General features: G+C 40.8%; 1 gene segment (V, D, J or C); it reads right to left on the bottom strand.

The window, feature by feature from the left end:
- Positions 1-2,199: 2,199 nt before the first annotated feature.
- On the bottom strand, positions 2,200-7,153 carry LOC121305414. The segment is given in 3 exon segments: positions 2,200-2,506; positions 6,527-6,891; positions 7,081-7,153. Coding segments are annotated over 3 exon segments (534 nt in total).
- Between the last annotated feature and the right edge of the window lie 8,859 nt (positions 7,154-16,012).

The following is a 16,012-nucleotide window of genomic DNA, read 5'->3' as shown; positions in this document are numbered from 1 at the left end:
TTTCCATGTGATCAATATTTACACTGAAACTGAGATGCTCCCTGAACATTATTCATTGCTAAACTTGATGAACTGATTTCTGGTGTTTTGATGTGAATATTCTCTTCTGTTTTTGTAGCGCATCTATTTTTATCTTTCTTGATAAAATGTATAAAAGATATAACAGTGTTGTGTGATTTACTGCTCAATTGTTTACCTCGGCAATCTTGAACTCGTAAAAAGAAAGACATTCATGACAGCAGAGTGCTGATTAAATTAGACCATTACACATATTAATGAATTGCATCCTTAAATTGAATCTCAACAATAACAAGCCTGCTATAGTCAGCAATCAAACACTGTGCTCCAGTCTAGCTGCTATAGTCAGCAATCAAACACTGTGCTCCAGTCTAGCTGCTATAGTCAATCAAACACTGTGCTCCAGTCTAGCTGCTATAGTCAATCAAACACTGTGCTCCAGTCTAGCTGCTATAGTCAATCAAACACTGTGCTCCAGTCTAGCTGCTATAGTCAATCAAACACTGTGCTCCAGTCTAGCTGCTATAGTCAATCAAACACTGTGCTCCAGTCTAGCTGCTATAGTCAATCAAACACTGTGCTCCAGTCTAGCTGCTATAGTCAGCAATCAAACACTGTGCTCCAGTCTAGCTGCTATAGTCAAATCAAACACTGTGCTCCAGTCTAGCTGCTATAGTCAAATCAAACACTGTGCTCCAGTCTAGCTGCTATAGTCAGCAATCAAACACTGTGCTCCAGTCTAGCTGCTATAGTCAATCAAACACTGTGCTCCAGTCTAGCTGCTATAGTCAATCAAACACTGTGCTCCAGTCTAGCTGCTATAGTCAGCAATCAAACACTGTGCTCCAGTCTAGCTGCTATAGTCAGCAATCAAACACTGTGCTCCAGTCTAGCTGCTATAGTCAATCAAACACTGTGCTCCAGTCTAGCTGCTATAGTCAATCAAACACTGTGCTCCAGTCTAGCTGCTATAGTCAGCAATCCCCAGACACTGTGTTCTAGTCTCAATAATTCTACTGCAGCTCATAAAGAGTGAGTTACCGGTCCATCACTTCCATTCTCTACACAGCTCTCACATGTGCAGTGTTTGAAAGATGTTGCAGCAAAACATGGATTTTCATTTGAACACCTCTGGTCCTACCCTGAGCTCATCTCTGTTTGCACAAGCCAGGCTTTCAGAAGCTTACTAGAATGGAAACTTCTTATTTTACAGTGTGATATGTGCTGCAGTGCTATACCCAGTTAAAGAAATCTCTGTTTGCAAGCCATGGTTTCAGTAGGTCTTGCACTTCCTTGTTCACCTGGAGGGTGTAATTGTCCCCGCCCCTTCGCTGGCTTCTTTCCTGTCATTAACCAATCAGCTGCTGCTCCCCCTGCTGACTGGCATGCTGTGAGCCAGTCACATGACCCAGAAGACAGTGCAGAGGTGAAGTGACCCGGGGTGTCCAGCAGCCTTCCCGAGTGCGAGGCACACAAACAGAACTTCCTTCAATCCAGTTATCATGTCAAATCCAGCTCTGCGAGAACATCTTTCAAAAACTGGACAGGTGCGCTCGGAAACTCAATGTGACGCTCTGAAAGAGCGCCCCAGAAATCTCTCCGGGGCGCTTCAGAGCGGGAATGTTCTCTTTAGTTTTCGATCGACCTAAAACAGTTTGAAATTGGAAGTCGTCAGCGAGACACAACAGTTCTGGTTTTCTCATTGACTGAAAACACTTTCGGTTTAATTTTACAAGATCTTCAATCCGACAGCGAGGACAGTAATGTCATCCTGATAGTACTGTTATTAACTATGATCATTATGCAGTTTAATGGCTTTTTCTAGACTGATGTAACTGATTTTTTTATTTGTATATTTTTACATGAGTTTTCAACTCTGAAGTCTAATACTGCTGTAATTGCTGCTGCTGCTCTGCAGTTTGATTTTCAAACACTGTGCTCCAGAGTGTGCTCCGAGCGCTCCCAAATTCATCTGCTCTGAGATTTCAAACAACATCACAGAGCACTCCAGGAGGTTATGAACGGTCAGAGAGCGCGCCGACACTCCGAGATTGAGTTTATGAACGCACCTTACATTTGAGAGCTAATGCAACTTCCAAGCAGGTCATCTTTATGAAATTACTTTAAGCTATAAATCACTTAAAGAAAAATGAAAATGAATGAATTTCCACAGACTTTAATTTTCCAACAGTGTAGATTTTTATTTAAATCTCCCCATGACTTCAAACGCTCTGGAAGAAAGAAAGGCTTACAGACAGACGCCTGCACATTTCACTTTTTTTTTTTATTTGTAAAAAGCATCTTTTGGATGTAAAATTCAGATTTTTTTCGGTGCAAAAGCAGTGGCTCAGTGTGTGAGGTTTACTGGTCCCAGTATAATGAGCGCACTGGTCTAGGAGACGTAACTGGCAGTGAAGAGAGACTGGGAGGCAGCCTTGTCTTTCTGTCCGCTCTGAACGGAAGATCCAGTCGACACCAATCCGGTAATCTGAAGAGAAAAACAATAAACCAAAATCAGCAACAAACACACACACACACACACACACACACACACACACACACAGCATAAAGATACAGACACACACACAGATACACACCAGTTAAATTCAACAGCAAAATACAAAACTGACTGAAGACACCTCCAATGGCATTGCATGGACCAAGACAGAGCCACTGTGAGAGACATCTCATTCACAAGGGGGTCCCTGGCAAGAAACAACATTATAAAAATCACCAGAGAGAGAGGAAAGAGGGGGAGGAGAGAGATAGAGAGGGGGGGGGGGGGGAAGAGAGAGAAAGAGAGGGAAGGAGTGAGGGGGGAGGAGAGAGGGGAGAAGAGGGGGTCGAGAGAGAGGAAGAGAGAAAGGGAGGAGAGATAGGGGAGGAGAGAGGTAGGGGGAGAGAAAGGAGAGCAATAGAGAGGGAGAGGAAAGAGGAAGGAGAGCAAGTGGGAAGGAGATAGAGAGGACAGAGAGAAGATAGCAGAGGAGAGAGGGGGGAGCGAGGAGAGTGGAGAGAGAGGAGGAGAGACAGAGGGGGGGAGGATAGAGGAGATAGTGAAGGAGGAGGGAGAGAGAGGGGGAGGAGGGAGAATAACGCCTAGTCACCGTTTGTGTGTGTGGTGGGGGGGGGGGGGGGGGGGTGTCAAATGTTTTTTGAAGTTGGCTGTATATTCAAGTCGAGAAATTTCCCTTGTCTGTAGAGGCCTAGCACCCCCTGCTGGATATGAACCAAGCAAAATGGTAAATCGTTGTCATCAAGTGTGCTTCATGTGCCTGTGCAGAAAAGGATCCGCCCCCCTCTAAGTCACAGAAAGCACTAAATTTATTTGCTTGCTAAACTTGGAGAGAGGTAGCATAGAGAGTGAGACAGTGAGAGATCACATGCAAGACCCGACATTTTGTCTGGAGAGCTTTTGAAAGCGGTAAGGGAGTATTTCAGAAATTGTACTGTTAAACTTTCTCCTGTTTCAACTAATTGTTTCTGTATGTAAAATATGTATACACCTCCCATAAGTTTACATAAGCATTTATAAAGTTTGGGTAACCTATATCCATTATTTACTTCAAACTTTACATTTATAAATATTCAATGTTTATAAGCACTTGGTAAATACAAGGGGTCCAATATATATATATTCCATACTCCTATATAAAATCCAAATCCCCTCTCATCTATTCACATGTTACAAACCCAATCCTTAAGCAACATCTAATAACTAGGTTTTTTTTTTTTATTTTAATACAAATAAACTACCCTGACCAATATAAGTCTCTAAAGCAGTAGGATTGCACAACAGAACCAAGAAAAATTGCAGTGTAAGTCAGGATTGTTCAAACAATCAATAGAACACAGGAAGACAATTAAACCAGAAGGCCACACAAGAGTTCAAATAGCAGATGTTATTGAATGTGTGGAATATTATACTTGCGACAAATGGATCAAACATTTGGTGTACAAGAATTTTAAACAGACAGCATTTGAACCATTCAGAATGTTTACCACAGTCCATCAGGCAGTCCTTATAAAGAAGGAAAGTCCATGAAACAGCCACCAATACTTTAAAAGTCCCAAAATATTACCCAATCCGTATTGCAAATGTAGTTGAAACAGAAATTTAACACAAAACAAAAATGAAACTTCGGTGCTGGGTGCTGTTAAGCCCCAATAAGTAAACAAAAATGATAATACTCCAAAACATTCAGAACTGCCCAGATACTCCAGCAGAAAAATTAAATCCTCCCCATTAGGGGATCTCACCCAGTTCTTCCTTGGTCCTGTAGAGCTTGAAGTTTCCAACCAGGTAAGAAAACAAAAAGTGATGATGATAACTGGATTAGTCACTGTTGTTGCTCTTAGAATCCATATAAACAATTTGAATGATGTGGATAGTTTAAGTTTGGCGGAGATTAGATAACTGTTTCTAACAACCAAAAGATTATTGCTTCCTGATTTCTCCTTTACAGACCAGCAAACTCCCTCTTCAAACACTCTGCATCCACAAAAAACCACACCCGAAAAAGAATCACCCCAGCAAAAAAGAATCAACCCCCCACCAGCAAGTAATAGTCCTATTTAAAGAGCCACCAATTAAGATACTTAGAATTAATGATAAGTCAAGCCCAAGAAGACCTTTGCAAGGCAATTAGCAAAACACCTGAACCTAATTAGAATTTCCATGTGGCAATTAAAGAAAAGATCATTCAGTTAAAACAAGAGAGAAAGTCCAGTGCAGAGATAAACCCCTTACCAAAATTTAACAGTAAATTGAAATAGCTTCACCTAATTTTACCTTATGGAATCTGAAAGGCCCACTTTAAAAATGAGAACACAATTCCTTATTTAGCAATTGAACAGAGAATTAAATTAAACTGGCCAGGTATTCTGATACTCAATTAAGAGAAGCAGGCAGTAAATAACTGGGGTGTGGGACAGACAGCTTACAGCAACTCTCAGAGAGGAAAGCAAGGGGAGAATCATTGTGTTTAAAATACTGGCCTGCTAAAGGGACATTTTAACATTCTTTAATATTCACTGGCAGGGCTAAAAGTTGAAGATGTTGAGATATTAGTCAATGTTTCCCAGCATGCATCATTGTGAGCAGCTCCTTCCTCCAGACACAAACCACACTAGTGTTTAGATGACTCAGTGTGAGGAGCCTTGTGTTAACAATGGGAGAACTGGGCTGGAGGTAACTGCTGCCTATTTCAATTGTCTTATTACTGCACTGTTATTACATTATGGACAGCAGTGGTGCTCTGGCTCCCTCTTGTGGTCAGTATGAATGACGGCAGTGTGTGCAGCTTTGCAGGGCACTGATGCCTGTTTCCAGACTATACAAACACATAGAGGGATTCAATCAAACACGAAGTTCACAATTTGATAGAATAGTGGATTAGTTCTATTTGTATATGTGTTCTAAGCGCTGCACTTCTGTTTCAATAAGTGTCACAGACAGTTCTATGAGATGTGAGCTGTGAACACAGGTGGGACTTGATAGGGTTGGGTGACTCACAGTACAGTTAGATTATCCTTCCTGTAGTTTGATGTTTAGCCTCTCAGTGCTTTCCTGCTCTCTAGGAGGGGCATTAGAAATCTGCCTGTTCACAATGAACTGGCCCATAAGTGTTGAGATGTGTGCCAGGGAGCTGCTGCACACATAAGGAATGAAGGAGACCAGGTGGGTAACAAGGATGACACAGGAGGCAAGACAATGAAGAATAAACTGCCTTCAATAATTCTGTTGTGCTGCTCCTTAATAAAACATAAGAATTCACTCAGAAATGTATGAATTCCTTATTTATTTGTATTTAAATTTAGATGCATTATTTTTTATTATCATAAGTTATAATCTGAGGTATATCAATATAGTATTAACATGTTTTATTCAGTAATTAAGAATGAAGTGTAAAATTCTATTTCAAAAGAAGACATGGTTTGTTCATTGTAATTAACAGTAATTTGTGTCTTGATTTTCATCTTAACAATCATTTAAAGTTTAATGTTATTCATGTATGTATTAATATTAGTTTTCAAAATACATTAAAACACATCACATTGACACAATGAAAAATATCCAGCTGGACTCCACAGAGACAGAAAGTGTAACTACACATCACTGCAATACTGGGCTTTGCTGTTTGCTGTAGTTCTTTTTAATATGCTGTCTAGTGGGTCATAAATAAATCAATCTCAATATGCATGCAGTTCAACTGTTTTATAAAATAAACATCATTTAATTTGTATATAGAATGTGTTGCTGATGAAGTGGAATCATTAAAAGAGTAAAATGAAAAACGTCAATAATACAATTTGAAGTTAAATATGCAATTTATATATATATATATATATATATATATATATATATATATATATATATATATATATATATATATATACACACACACACACACACACACACACACACATTTACTGAAAGAGAAGTGCGATGTTTGGTTTACTTTATTTTCAGCTTGTATTTAAGTATCAGAAAATGAACAATGTTCACCTGCAGTCCTGTTGAGGGAGGTTTTTGTACGGGTGTGTAGCACTGTGTGAACACATCTCTACTGTTGACGTAGTGGTAACTCTGACAGTAGTAATCTCCTGCATCTTCAGCCTGGACTCCACTGATGGTCAGAGTGAAGTCAGTCCCAGATCCACTGCCACTGAAACGAGTTGGGATCCCAGACTCAAGGGTACTTGCAGCATAGATCAGGAGTTTGGGAGCTTCTCCAGGTTTCTGTTGGTACCAGGCTAGTGCGTTGTTATTGTACACTGCACTGCTGACTTTACAGCTCAGAGCGACTGTGTCTCCTGGGAGAACAGATTTCACTGCTGGAGTCTGAGTCACAGTATACTGTCCACTGGATTCTGAAAATAATAAATAATAAAATAGAAGATGATAGTAAATGATTGAAATAAATGATGAAAACAGATTAGATTTCAAGACGTTTTCATTTGATTTCATTCACTTTGCCTTTTTTACTTTTAATACTTATATATTAATAATTGTCACACAAATAGATATTTCTAAAACATGTTTTTCTAAATGATTCTTACCCTGAGTGCAGATGACAAGTGCCCAGATGAAGATGCTGATAAAAGTCATTGTTGTTGTGGATTCTGTTGCCATGAAGGGCAGCTCTCAATCATGAAGTGTTAAACTCACAGGGCTATAAACACTCCCAGAGCACTGAAGCATGTGCTGCAAATGCAAATTGTCTTTTCTATGCAAATTGTCTTCCTTGGCACAGCAGCCACTTCTAGCCAAGCAGTGCTCTTAAGTTTAAACTCATTTGCAGCTGATGCAGTTTGTTTGCCTTTCAGAAAAGCACAAAGAAAAGCAAATAGCTTCTATTTTTATTTTTGTTGAGTTTGTACAAACACAGCTATTTCTCACTCTTCTCCCTTCTCTCAAACAATTAATCTTAGCCACAGCTGTGATTATGTAGCTTTGTTACACAGTATAAATAATTATTAATTGTAAAATATTAAAATCAGAACTGCAGGTTAACAGATCCATCATAAACTTTGTAAAATCAAATCCATTCAAGCAGCAAACATTTTGATTTTGCACATTGCTAATGTTGAGTGAAAAGTTTCTGGTTTTTACCTGTGGACCCCCTGGACTGTCTCTGAGGACCCCAGGTTAAGAACAACTGCTCTGGATTAAAGAGAATCATTTTATTACTCTCTCCCTCCCTCTTGTGGCCGCACAGTATAGTGCAGTCTACGCTGATCAAGATTATCATACCATAAGAGGCTCAGCTGTCTGAACTTACTGTGAATATTTAAAATAAAGTAAAGAACATGAAAAATTCCTCTAAAAGATGTATTGAATTCAGTGTTTTAATTGGCTGAATCAGCCCTCCTTTTTTTAATCTCAATTCAAGTTGGAAAATGCTTCCAGTACCTGCAGCAGAACGAATGTGTGGATATCATGCAAGGATGTGAGAAGAGAAAAGAGTAGGGATGAAACAGAGGAACAGAGAGCAGCAGAAAGCATGCAAGTGGAGTATAGGGAGCAAGAAAAGGGAAGCAGAAAAGAGCAAAGAAACAATGTGAAAGTATAGGAGAAATCTTTCAAAATGACATGAACCAGAACCACAACTTCATGAGAATCATTTGACAAACTCACCATCAAAAGTTCTCTTTTCAGCTCAGTCACTGGGGAAGGCAGTAAGTGTAGTAAACCAGGTACTTCAAAAGAGCCCCAGGAAGAAAAGTGTAGTGGTAAAGAAACTGGCAACTACATTTGGTTTGGCTCTGGTAGAGAAGCACGCTTCCACAGAAAGAGCTGAAGTGAGTGAAACAGAACGTCAGGTTTGTGCATTCTATGAGATTGATTGTGTGTCCCGTCAGCTGCCTGGATGAAAAGACTGCATCACTATCAGAAGTGAGGATGCACAAAAAAAGGATGCCCAAAAAAGTGCTCATGATGAGGGTTCTTGAAGCTCACCGCCTCTTCAAGAATGAATATCCTGATGGAAAAATCGGAACATCAAAAAAAGTTTGCAGCATTGCGCCCTGTGCACGTTCAACCTGTCTGTCTGTCGTTACCATGAGAACACAAAGATGCTACTAGAGGGTTTGAAAAAGGTTTGCCAGAACATCCCTAATTGAAATCTTCTGGTCATTGGGTCACTTTGCACCTGGCAGAGGAAATGCTGCATTGGCCAGTGTGACACATGCCAAGACCTTGATAGTTCTGTCAATCAGCCAATACAAGGCAATGATAATGAAGATACAATTGTACACTACTACCAAAATATGGCTAACAATAAAAAGGAACTGCTTGAGTCAACATTACACGATGCCAAGGAGGAGATCAAACCCAGCGCACCATTCTGCGCAGCCATGGTTTTATTGCCAAGGTGCAGCTTCACCAAATCAAGACACTGAAGATGAATTGGAATGAATGTGAAGCTATACTTCAGCAAGGTTTCTCAGAACACTTCACTATAAAGCAGCAAGCTGAGATAATGTCAGCTCAGTGGATAACAGAAGGAGGGACTCTGTTTCCAGCAGTTCTCACAGCTCAGTCTGTTAGTGCTTCTTCTGCTGTGCTCAGTGATGAACGGCAACATGACACATTTGCAGTTGTTTGCTATAATCGGGCTATTCTTGATGAAGCCTCAACTTCAGCCAACATCTCTAACTTGCACCTCTTTTCTGATGGTGCTGCTAGCCAATTTAAAAACAGATTCATCTTGTCCACCCTTACCATGCCGAGCAATGTACACTGTATTCTGCATCGAGCGCATTGGAGCTTTTTTGCCACAGCACACTGCAAAGGGCCAGTTAATGGAGTTGCAGGTAAAGTAAAGCGTGCAGTTTGGAGGGGCATTCTGCAAAAGCATGCTCTTGTCAACACAGCAGAAGAATTTGATAAGGTGGCAAAAGAAGCATGCCCAAATGTGCGCATCAATTATATTACAAAGCATGTGGTAAAGAAGGCACAAGATGAATGGGCAAACAGGTGGGCAAAGAACTGTGCAAAGAAAACCCCAAACATGTCCAGCATTCACTATGCTAGAACACTTAGCAACACTGAACTGGAGGTCAGAACAGTAGGTCCATTTCTGGAAGAAATTCAGCCTGACTGGAAAGTGGTCAGTGTGTTTGGCATTGTGGATCAAGCAACAGCTATGGCAAAGTATCCATTCAAAAGCATTGAACTGGCAGTGAATGAGTACTGCATTGTTATGTATGAAAGCAAGTCTTAACCTGCCATAGTTCAATCAATCAATCAATCAATCAGTCTTTATTTTATATAGCGCCTTTCATAGTGGAGCACCATCACAAAGCACTTTACAAGATGCAGTAACATCAAGAAAATCCATAATACTTTAAATACAGAGAAATGGATAATACATGATATACAGTTAAAAAAGCATAATATATTAAATACAGTGGAAAATGCATGATGCAGGATAGTATCATATTAAATGCAACACAGCAGCTAATAGCAGAGATCAGCAGAGCTGAAGAAACCATACCAGCCCTGCCAGAGAGCACCTAAGTGTTTTGCATCCTTGCAAAGGGGGCTGGAAGTGGGCTACACAGAAGGATGTAACATTGTGTCTCGCTTCACACCTCAGACATTGAAATCTGTATTCATTTCACTTGTCTGATCACACGCTTCACTTCCACAAACATTAATGGCAAATTCACTTGACCAAAAACCTCAGGTTCCACAGAGATTTGAACTCGGCTCGCTGGATTTATAGTTCCAAGTGCTAACCAGTACACCATGGAACCAAGGGTGAAGGGTCTGTCACTCCCCCTGCTCCAAGGTAGCAATGTCTCTACTGACAACCCTTCGAGCGCCAGCCTTAAACACGTCTCATTGCACACAACCGTCAACATTGTAACATCTCGTACCGATAAACATCACATGTTGGAAGTTTGTCAGAATGTCAGACCTGTAAAATGTCATTCCTTATTAATTCTGTATTGATGTACAAACATGTGATGGGTGCAGGTTTTTTATCAAAAGCAGAGCACTGTTGGTGTTTCGTTATGTCTGTGTTTTAATTTGGAAGCCTAGTGTTTGTGCTTGTGCTGTGTCTGTGTAAATGCATGTGCATACGAATGAACTGGAAACAATGGCATCTTTTCTTGTTTGAAATGAGCTCGCCAAAAAGAGGCAGCTTTATTTTGCAGCATGCTGCATTTACGAGTGTACTTATTTCGAAACACTTCTATGTTGTGGATAACTATTCAACACTAGCTGCTGTGCTCCTTGCTTTGTTTAACAAAAGCTATATTTCATAATCCCATGATTAGTACTCACTTTAACTTAAGAAAAGCCTTCAGCAGACCTACGCTTGTCTAATTACTGTGTTATTACATTATAAAAAGGAGGGCTGTTCTGGCTTTCTCTTTTGGTCAGTGTAAATATTTGCAGTCTGTGTTGTGTGTCAGGATTATGTCTGATGGTTTGATTTACTTTGTTTAAAATGAAGTTGAAGCCAAAAGCAGTTTCATGTTAAGTTATGATCTGTTTCTATCCCTCACTGCCAGGGGTTGAATCAAGAGGAAATGAATCCCAAGTGTGGAGCTATTAGATTCAGTGTTTCCCAGCATGCATCACTGTGAGCAGCTCCTTCCTCCAGACACAGACCACACTGTAGTGTTTAGATGACTGGGTGTGAGGAGCCTTGTGTTAACAATGGGAGAACTGGGCTGACTGGGGAGTTAACTGCTGCCTATTTCAATTGTCTTAATACTGTACTGCTATTACATTATGGACAGCAGTGGTGCTCTGGTTCCCTCTTGTGGTCAATGTTAATATCTGCAGTGTGTCTCTCTTGTGGTCAAATTAATGAGTGCCCTTTATTCAGTTGAACACAGAGCAGCTCCTGTGTTAGCTGTCACTGAATCTCTTTATTCCATGATTTGCTGTATTGAGCTGGAGGCTCAGAGAGTGTCTCCTCTTTCCTATCAGCTGTGTGTTTTGTGTTGAACCCTCAGAGCACTCTGGATATTTACTGACACCCCCTCCCCTTTCCCAGCTTGCTTTTTGCTCTTTCTTTTTGCATTAGGACTCTATAGAGTGCTTGTATGTAAGTGTAGCACCCGCTAGGCAGGGTTTACGCACAATTCAAATACAGGAGCACATTCATATTCGTCTACGCAGATTGGTACGTAAGACACTGGACAAATAAAACACTTCCAGGTTATTTTATTCTGAAAGCAAATCAAGGATGGGATCAGAAACACGGCCACTTCCAATTAAAAAATAATCTTTTATTTTATTGCAGATAAAAGGAAATCGAATGTTAGCAGAAGATTAATACACAGCAGTAAACGTTCAGCACCAGAAGCACACTGAAGTGCGCGGTGCAATAAATACCTGAGAAAAATGATTTATTAACATTGCACTCATAACAAACAAATACAAATATAAACAACGACCCATCTGAAAACAACACAGAACACAAAACACAGTAGAGTCAGCACAGGCAGGGGATGTGGAGCAGCTGCATGCATCATTATGTGCTGCAGGTCAATCTGTAACCCCATTCAACATCATCTCCTGCTTTACCAGACACGGAACAGACAAAAGCCTCACAAGACTTGACTAGCTCCTTGCTTACACTTTATCACTCTGTTACCCCAGTTTGCTCGTTGACTGACAATGTCCTGCATGGTTGACAATGAAGTCAGAATGGTTTCTTCCTCTTTGAATGTGATGCATTGGTTGTATCAACCTGTGAAAGCATGCATTCCACACAGAGCTTCACACTGATAGTGCCGAGTCCTTGCACACCCAGCAGCTTCCACAGCTAAACATCTGTGTGTGTTCCTGTCAATGTTACACTTTATAGCATGAAAACAAAACTGCTTCATTCACCATTGTGATATTAAAACATTCGACATTTATTTAAAAACAGAGAGCAAAATTTCAAATAACAAACGTGTTTTGACTCAAAAGAGCTGTCCTCAGAGTTTAAAAGAGACAAAGCAAACCCAGCCCTTAATATAGTTAAGAACATAAGAAGAACATAAGAAAGTTTACAAACGAGAGGAGGCCATTCGGCCCATCTTGCTCGTTTGGTTGTTAGTAGCTTATTGATCCCAAAATCTCATCAAGCAGCTTCTTGAAGGATCCCAGGGTGTCAGCTTCAACAACATTACTGGGGAGTTGATTCCAGACCCTCACAATTCTCTGTGTAAAAAAGTGTCTCCTATTTTCTGTTCTGAATGCCCCTTTTTCTAAATTCCATTTGTGACCCCTGGTCCTTGTTTCTTTTTTCAGGCTGAAAAAGTCCCTTGGGTCGACACTGTCAATACCTTTTAGAATTTTGAATGCTTGAATTAGGTCGCCACGTAGTCTTCTTTGTTCAAGACTGAACAGATTCAATTCTTTTAGCCTGTCTGCATATGACATGCCTTTTAAGCCCGGAATAATTCTGGTCGCTCTTCTTTGCACTCTTTCTAGAGCAGCAATATCTTTTTTTATAGCGAGGTGCTCGCTATAGACAAGAATAACACAAGAATAACAGTCCAGCAGTCAAACTCTACAATGTGTGTTCCTTGAAAAAAAACAGTAGCACAGTCAATTGTCAAAATTCTCTGCGAGTGCAGTATTGAATGAGAACGAATTGCTGCATTTGTTTCTGATAATGCTGCAAATATGAATTCATATTACGAATGCAGTCTCGTTGATGTTACGTTGTTAGGTGTGATTAGCTACATTCGAAACTGCTACGTTTGATCATGTGTAGTGCATCGTGCAGATGAAACTCTGCAAACAAATAAGTCTCACCGGAAATAAGTAATTTGTCCGACTTTAATATTATTGTGTAATATTGTTTTAAAAGTAACGAAAAAAAAAATTATATTTTAAATTTGCACGTGACCAAGCCTTATCTTCCCCCAGTATTGGGTCTCGACCCGTACTGTGAAAACCACTGCTTTAAAGACACAGACACACAGACCCTCCTACACAAAACTAGCTACCATCCAAAATACACATTTAAGGGACTAATCAAATCACAATTACTCAGATTTCACAGAATCTGTACAACACAAGTTGATTTTCAGGAAGCCACAAAGACCTTATTCACAGCACATCAACACAGAGGATACTCCAGATAATTCCTTAGAGGAATCACGAAAACCTTCCTCAAGCAAAAAATACAAAACAACAAAAAGATTATTCCCTCAATCACTACCTTCTCACAATTTAATGTGGCAGCCAATGCACTCATGAAACAAAACTTTACCAATAAACTCCAAAACTCGAACACGAATAAAACCATTTCAGCATACAGGAGAAACAAGAACTTAAGGACTGCCTAGTATCCATGAGACTTCCTCCATTGACTCCTAAACCAACACAAACACCCCAATACAACTAACCACAATTAAAGATAATACGACAGCCCTCACCTACAGGATTCCACAAACTTTGACACAGGATAGCAATAACTGTATCTATGCAATACAATGTACTACATGTAAAATATTATACATAGAGGGAACAAGGAACACAATTAGAACCAGACTCTCACAGCACATTTACAACATCAAACACAAAAAAGAGGTACCGACACCATCAGTGGCACACTTTCTGCAACACAGCTTGGAAACTGTCAAAGTTACAGGAATCAAAACAAACCAAAACTGCTCACATACAGAAAGAAGGAAAGAAAAAGATTGGATCAACAAACTTAAAACGGTATTCCCATTTGGTCTAAATGTGAGGAATGCTACATATTAAAATGAATAAAAGATACAAAGCAAAAAAGATTGGTTTAAAAACAAACGATTATAATCCAAAACAAGTAAGATGGCCAGTGCATATTCCTTTCCCTGGACACTCACTGCTATGCAGGGGGTATTAAGGGAAAGGAAGTTTCAAAACTGTCAAACTAACCCTAATCCTAACCCTAAAACCAACCCTAAACCCTAACCACCCCCTCATTGCTTGGCCCTATCAAGGGCATTTCTTCCAGGCTGTGTTCATGCTTGATGTTTTGAGTCAGAGGACTTACTTATCTGTTGCTGCCCGCCACTGCCCCGTTACCACGGGCATTAGGAGTTTAACAGAGGCTCAACCCCACTTGCTTCTTGGTCCCCTGGTAGAATGACCCTGCATCCTTGCTGGCCACATCGGTAGCACATGACAGCAGTGGAGCGGTAGCTGTGTTGACCTCTTGCACTGGGGTGTGCTGCTGTTATATTCGGCTTATGGAAAGCAGGTTTGGTGGTTACTCTGGCTTCCACCTGCGAAAGCTTACTGGCCTGCTCAGCCTGACCTATCGCTAATTTCTTCACCAGATCCATCAGTTCAGTCAACTCAGACATTTGCTTTGATGACTCAGTTGAGTTGTTTCTGCTAATTTTCTGTGTCCCGTCACTAGCCCTTACTGCATGACTGTAACTCTGACGTTTTCTTGGTTTTGGTTTAGTGTAACTCTCTTAGCCTCACGTGCTGGCTGCCTAAGCTCTCCTTGTAGTTCTCTAAAACTCATGGAGGTTGGTTTCATCGGGGCTAGCCTCAAATACACTTCCTCTTCGCACAACCCTTGCATAAACTGGTGTGTCAATTTGTAGTCGCGATCAGGGTATGGATGATCTTCATTTCTCTTCTCGTGGGATCGCAAAATTGCTTCTAAAGCTATGGCATAAGAGCTAGTGGATTTCGCTGGCTCTCGTAAAAATCCGTTGTGGGTCGATCGAAAGCTGGGTTTCGCTATATCCTTCCCTAAGCTCATCAAATGCCCTTGCTGCAGTTTGTTGGTCCGATGGCAGGTTCAAGACAAGCTTTCTTGCTTCACCACTCAGGTGCCTAACTATTGTTACAAACTGGAAACTGGGAGGCATGGCCCCTGCATTCAATAGATACTGCATGTCCTCAATCAAGATTTTGCTTTCTGGGTTCCCATTAAACACAGGCACACTCCTCACTTGGTGCGATGATGTCATTCTGTATGGAGGGGTTGGGGTATAATAAGGATTAATATTTCCCCCAGCGCCACTAACATTTGGCTGTGCCATTGCTTGAGGAGTTCTATTTGGGTGCATGGGAAAGCCAACATATCCAAATTGATGTGTGCCGCTCTCTGCTCTAGCCAACCCATAACTCAGATCATCTGCCCTATTTATAGTTAGGGGTGTACTGGTTACAAGCCCATGGTCTGTTGGGGGTGCAGTATGGTTATTTGGGGACACAACCACACTTTGTAAGGGGACAGCTTCATATAACCGAGCTTGAGGCTCCATGGCAATAACCTTAGGCCACGCCCCCATGCCCTGATCATGTCCACCAACAGCACCTACTTGTGGTGGCCTAGGATCTGGAGTGCTAACTCAAACGCTGCATATTCAACACTTTACTAGCAAACAATATACCTTATACAAAGGAGATGTTCCTTTCCCCCGAGCAGGGAAAACTGCAGGGTTTGTATAACATCTCCCGATTAGCAACAAATTAATCACTTCATTCATTCGGGAGATGGCCACCTTCTGCACGGGTTTT

The sequence above is a fragment of the Polyodon spathula genome, chromosome 43 (genome assembly GCF_017654505.1).
Source record: "Polyodon spathula isolate WHYD16114869_AA chromosome 43, ASM1765450v1, whole genome shotgun sequence".
NCBI lineage: Eukaryota > Metazoa > Chordata > Actinopteri > Acipenseriformes > Polyodontidae > Polyodon > Polyodon spathula.
The sequence above is the reverse complement of the archived record's forward strand: the minus strand, read 5'-3'. Positions and strand labels throughout refer to the sequence as shown.